Raw genomic sequence first — 5,718 nt, 5'->3', positions numbered from 1 at the left:
CCAGCCTGCCGGCGCGGCGACCTTACCCGGCAGCCCCTGGGCGCGGAGGAGACGGGTGAAACCGCCCCGCCCCTCTCGCTCACCGTGACCGCTGGGCCACGTGACCGGCCGCCTCCAATAAGACGGGGCGGGGGGAGCTACCTTCCGTTGGTTGGCGGTGGTAGGAGCGGCGCGGTCGGCCCCGGCCGCGCCTCCGGGGCCCCTCGGCGCGGCTCCCGCTGGGCGCTGGGGAACGGCAGCGGCCCTACCCGGTCATTACCGACCCGGCAGTGGTGTGCCTGCCTGGAGCAGGCTTGCCGGGAGCGCGGGAAGTGCCAGTGTCGGGAGCGCTCGGGGCCTGGCCGGGGGGGGTGGCGGGGAGGCCCCCTAGCCTTGCTCCGGGGCCCCGACGGTAACTGACGGCGCTGCCCGGCGGCTGCTGCTGGCTGACGGCGCTCGGGGGTGCGGCTGTCGGCTGCGGCACCGCCGGTGGCTCCGTGGCTGGTGTCGGCTGCGTCCCGTTAAGGCGTGAGGGCAAGGGGCCCGGGGGGACGTTTCCCCGTGCGGAGCCGAGGTTTAAGGGCTGTCCGGGAGGAGATCCCGGCTTTCCAAGCTCCGCTGGGAACTCGCGCGTTTCAAAGCTCGGAAAGTTCAGCTGGGGCGAGTGGAGGAGAGGAACGTGAAAATGAAAGACCTTCGCGCCTTGGTGGGGGGGACCCAAACCTTCACACAGGAAGAACATCGGCTCGTAGTAAAATAAATTTTAACTGCCCGGGTCTGCTGGGGTGGGGGCTACCCGCGCCGGGTTTCAGAAAGGGGGTAGGTACTGTGTCCCCACGCAGGACGAGGTGTGTTTTACGCTACGTTATGTTACAGCACGGTTTACGCGAGCGGTAAATTCAAGTTCTGGTGGTGACCATCTATGGAAAAAAAGTTATTTTAAAAAAATGGAGCTACGGCCCCTGTTTTCCCCGTCGCGTCCTCGCCGGCGGGGGTCTGCGGCCCTCTCCGAACTGCAGCTCCCGGCATGCGGAGCGGCCAGGGGGCGGGGCAAGCTGCCGCCAGCCAATCGCGCCTCGCTAGGAACAAAGCGCGCCGCGAGTGGCGGAGAGGCGTGGGCGGGCCCGCGCCAATCGGGTCGCGGAGTGGTGGGGGGTGCCGGGGTCAGAGCGGGCCGTGGCGGGTGGTGCGTGTGCGGCGGGCCCTGCTGCCGGCCTCCCGCCTCCTCCTCCCGCCGCCCTCCGCAGGCCGTGCCGACCCCGCCGGCGATGGGGGCGCGGGGCTGAGCTTCTCGGCCGTGGACGTCTTTTGCGACGGTACGGGGCCGGGGTGGGGAACAGGCCGCGCCGGGGGGGCGGGAACGGGGGACGCTGGGGAAGGGCGGGATGGCCGTGAGAGGGGGACGGCGAGGCCGGCTGAGGTTCCTCTCGCTCTCCCTAACCGCGTCGCGGAGCTCGCCTCAGCCGGTCTCTGGAGCGTTGTGCCTCGGCCGGACGAGGGGCCCGGGAGCTGAGCCCCGGGGCCTTGTTGCCAGCCGGGGTGTCGGCGCTGCCGCTTCGGGAACGCTCAGCTTGGCAGCGGAGGTGTGAAGCTGTGGCGGTTCCTCTCCTGGGCCTCCCTGGTGAGGACACAGAAGGGAGAGGGAGACGGAGAGAGGGATCTGCGGTGCCTTTGTTGAGCTTTGATCTCAAAGCTACAAGGAGGAGAAAAGAGCCGGTACCTGGCTGACTTCTCTTGCTAGGGCCCTAAACTCTAGATAACTTCCTAAAACTTTTAAAACGGCTTAATTGTTTTTTTTCATAACAAAACGCCGGGGGTCCTGGTTTTCATAAAATTAGTTGTTGTAGGTGATGGAGAAGATTGTCTCCTCAGTTGTGGCTGAGGAGAGAGGGAGAAGGGTCTGGGGAGGATGTGAGTGTGGCCTACTGGGATAGGAGGGGTGTAAAATTTGGCTTCATGATTTTTCGGGAGTTTAGAAGGAAAAAGACAAGAGGTGATCAGGATGGAGAGAGTTGTAGGAATGATCTGGTGCTTGGGATGCAGAACTGGAAGTCAGAGGCTTTTGTTAGCATCAGCTCCACAACTGACTTGATTTTTAAGTTTTGAATGAGTTCCTTTGCCAACTATGAAAAGCAATACTTAACAGAGTTTGTTGTGGGTTTTGTTTTGTTTGTTTGTTTTTAATTTAGAGTTTTCCGCTTTAGAAATATAAATTATTATTTATTGGTTGAGCTGCTGTATCTACCAGTTGATCTCTTTTGGACTTGTGATAGTCAAGAAAAATAGCCTGGAGACTAATCACTGGCATGAACTTTTCACATTAGCACCCTCTTTCCTGAAGGAAGGACCAGTGACTTAGAGATTAACAGCATTTTTTCGATGTGAAAAAGGTCAGGAACTATCATAACCAAAATGCATGTTTGTGGTTTGTTGTTTTTGATGAATATAATTGACTTGTGTTGCTGAAAGGCCTACCTTCAGTAAGAAAACAATACCATGTTTGTACAATATTATGTGTTTGGGAAATGATGTTAAAAGAATATGACCACTTCCAAATTCAATTTGTTTTATTGTTATGCAGGGGGAAAATGAGAGAACACAAATTAACACTACATATTTACTCACACTTCTGTGTCTTAAGAAAAGTTACTTGCATGAGTTGGTACTGGCAACACCAGGACCCCAGTTAGCATTTAATAGTTTCAGAGGTACATAATCAGTGTTTTGAAGGAAACTATTTTCTTTGCACCAAGATGTAGCGTTTTCTCTGAGTAAACATATGCTTTTGTGGCCTATTAAGTAGTTATTCCTTATTAAACAACTCTGGAATCTGATACTGTCAAGCTAACAGGTGTCTCCTTTGAAACTGATAGGATGGTTTGGACTTCAGCTGGAGCAAGTCGTGACCTGCTTTATTTCTTTTTAATGAGAGGGTACTAGTGAAAAGAAAAAAAAAAAACAAGCCCCACCCTCTAAACCCCTTTTTGCCTTTGAATGAGTATGACATTACAGTACTTATTTGACATGTAGACCCAGATTAAAACTTGATGTTCTCTGTTCTTGATACAGTGTTAATCTTTTGCTGGCTTTTCTGGTTCATTTTTCTGTAAAATTGATTATTGCTAAAGGTACTCTGAAAATAGAAATTTTGATTTTACACATGTTTATACAGGAGGATGTTTATAGACTTCTAGGGTACCTTGTTGTTAGAAAACTATGGATTTCTCAGAAATGTTTGTCAGTAGTGTAAAAAAATGCAACATAAACACACTCCCCGGCTGGAGTGGCTGACTGGTCTGAAATTACATAGAGGAAACAAATCAAAATATTAACCAAGCCTACCTGTTCTCTGCATAGGAAGTTTAGATTTCCAGTTTACAAATTTCAAGATCCACATTCTTATCAATTCCGTCTGCATTCCATGAATTCTAGTCCTTGTCTTTTTATACTTCTATGCTCATAACAAATCAGTGCCTTTGTGCTTTTGTCTTACCTGTGTTTTAATTGATGATAAATGTTGTGGTATTAGTAACAGAGGTTTGTTGGGGTTTTTTTTTAGCAGGTATTTTGTATGCATGGTGCAGAAAAAATGAATTCTACTATGAGTGAGGAGCCTGATGCACTATCTGTAGTTAACCAACTCCGAGATCTCGCAGCTGACCCATTGAACAGACGGGCCATTGTTCAGGATCAAGGATGCCTGCCAGGTCTTATTCTGTTTTTGGACCATCCCAACCCTCCAGTTGTTCATTCAGCTTTACTAGTAAGTATTCTGGAGATAAATTTGTATGTCAGTGGGACATTTTGTAACTTTTGTTAATATGTCTTTAACCAAGTAAAAAGGCAAAAAATAAAACCTGATTTTATGTTATGTTTGATACTCGTTATATGTGGGGTTTTTTTAAAATATGTATTTCAAAAATTGTTTAGCAGTGACACATTCCAGGGGAATTTATGTTTTTTTGGAGAGATTCATTTACTTTGTATTTTTTCCCTAATACAGCTATTTGACTTTTTGTGTGGAGGGAGGTAAGCGCCCTTAAATCTCTTTCTTAAGATGAAGTCATGGAGCTTGGTAAATATACACAGTGATTCAACATTCATATTGTAAAAAAAAAAAAAAAAAAAAAAAAGGATAATTTAGGTTAGAAGCGACCTCCAAAGGTGATGTAGTCCAATCCCATATTCAAATTAAGTGTACTCAGGTCATGGCACAGGGTTGTGTCTGCTTGGTTCTTGAACACTTTGAAGGATGGAGGTTCTGTAACCCCTCTGGCCCCTGTTCCAGCACTTGACCACCCTCATGGTATTAAAACCAAACAACCAACCCCGCCCAAAAAACCAACCCCAAATCTATTAATATCTAATACAACTTGTTCCAGCTTTTGTCCGTTTCTTCTCATTCTAAATCATAAATGCCGAAGTCCTGATTTCTCATCCTGATTCTAAATACTAACTTAAAAAAAAGTGTATTTCTTCCTTAGAAACAGGACAAACAAAAGTCAAGATCTTCTTAAAAGTCTAATTCCAATTCTTCTAAAAAGATTTTAAAGTTACTAATATTTATGTGGTGCTATTTTTTCTGTTTTTATGTCATTATTGAAGTCTAAACAATGGGAAACTAAAGAATAAAGAGCTATGGCTTTTACATATAATTATACATTATTCTTTGTATCATTAAGACCTATCTGTACCATAATTCTGTATTTTTCATTTGTTTTACTTTTCATAGTGAGTATTAGTGGACTTCTTGGAATTACTTCAGTGTTTCTGATACTCTTCTGGGTTCAGGGAATGAGGTTCCATAATCTAGAAGACCTGTGTCCTGCTAATTGGTTTTTAGGTTAGCCTTGCCATAGCATTTGCCAGACTATAATGTTCTTCACTGGAAGAACTTTGAGTTGAGTTTACAGTTCTTGGGAATATGTTGCATTGGTTTTCTTTCCAGTGCAGTTTCCTTAGGTTGTGGTCTTAAAAGAGGATCTTGTTTGGATGTCTCACTCTCTTTTTCCTTCCTTTGGGCTGTGTATTCTCACTGCTTGCACGAGATTCGGTAATCAGTCTGTGATCATGTTACAAAAATAAACCCTACATAAAAAGGACTGACTTTGTCAGATCGATGAGGGCTAATCCAGTTCACAGTGTGGTTCCACAGCCCCCAATATCATTCCAGTTGTGTTGTAAGGACATCTCCTTGGGTGGGAATGGGAGACAGCTGGGTTGTTCCATTTAGTGATAACCTACAGTTAGAGTAGATTAAGAATCAGGGTTTAGAGGAGACCATGCTGTATCCCAGGACCTTGGCTGCAGTCAGAAATGGGTCAGTTTACTGTGAAAACATGTTTTTGTCTGCCACTCAGACTCCTTGTATTCATGAGTTCTTGAACCTCTTAGGTTCTGTAGCTTTTGATATCTTTGCTGATAACTTTTTAGTCTTCATTTTTGATTTTTCCATTCTGAAAAGTCGTTTTGTTTTGGTTTTGTTTTTCTAGCCATCCCATTGGTCAAAAAGGTGCTTCCATTTGAATGGCAATCATCATTAAATGTGATGACTTTCCATTAAGTTTGTATCTAATAAGGAGTTGTACAGCACTGACTTTAAATTTCTTGTTGTATTATTCTGTGATTCCCATAGCTGAAATTATACATAATCTGTATGATTCATACTAGTTCACTATTTAACTTTTTTGATATGTGGTAGAGTGTCTCAGGGAGGGTATTCTCCTCCCCATATGCAGT

The 5,718-nt window shown here is 46.3% G+C and overlaps 1 protein-coding gene across 5 annotated transcripts in view; it reads left to right on the top strand.

Moving 5' to 3' along the window:
• Positions 1 to 1,113: 1,113 nt before the first annotated feature.
• The window catches only part of ARMC1 (armadillo repeat containing 1), a 31,502-nt gene continuing 26,897 nt past the window's right edge, over positions 1,114 to 5,718 (top strand). Inside the window, exons 1-2 of one of the 5 annotated variants that reach the window (XM_069779430.1) lie at positions 1,114 to 1,295; positions 3,542 to 3,742. In XM_069779430.1, coding sequence (XP_069635531.1) covers positions 3,551 to 3,742 — 192 coding nt within the window. In that variant the 5' untranslated portion in view covers positions 1,114 to 1,295; positions 3,542 to 3,550. Of the gene's footprint in view, positions 1,296 to 2,348; positions 2,370 to 3,538; positions 3,743 to 5,718 lie in introns of those variants that run through there. The other 4 variants (XM_069779429.1, XM_069779433.1, XM_069779432.1 and 1 more) reach the window with 4 other exon arrangements.

Source organism: Haliaeetus albicilla, chromosome 3 (genome assembly GCF_947461875.1).
Source record: "Haliaeetus albicilla chromosome 3, bHalAlb1.1, whole genome shotgun sequence".
In the NCBI taxonomy this organism is placed as follows: domain Eukaryota; kingdom Metazoa; phylum Chordata; class Aves; order Accipitriformes; family Accipitridae; genus Haliaeetus; species Haliaeetus albicilla.
The sequence above is the reverse complement of the archived record's forward strand: the minus strand, read 5'-3'. Positions and strand labels throughout refer to the sequence as shown.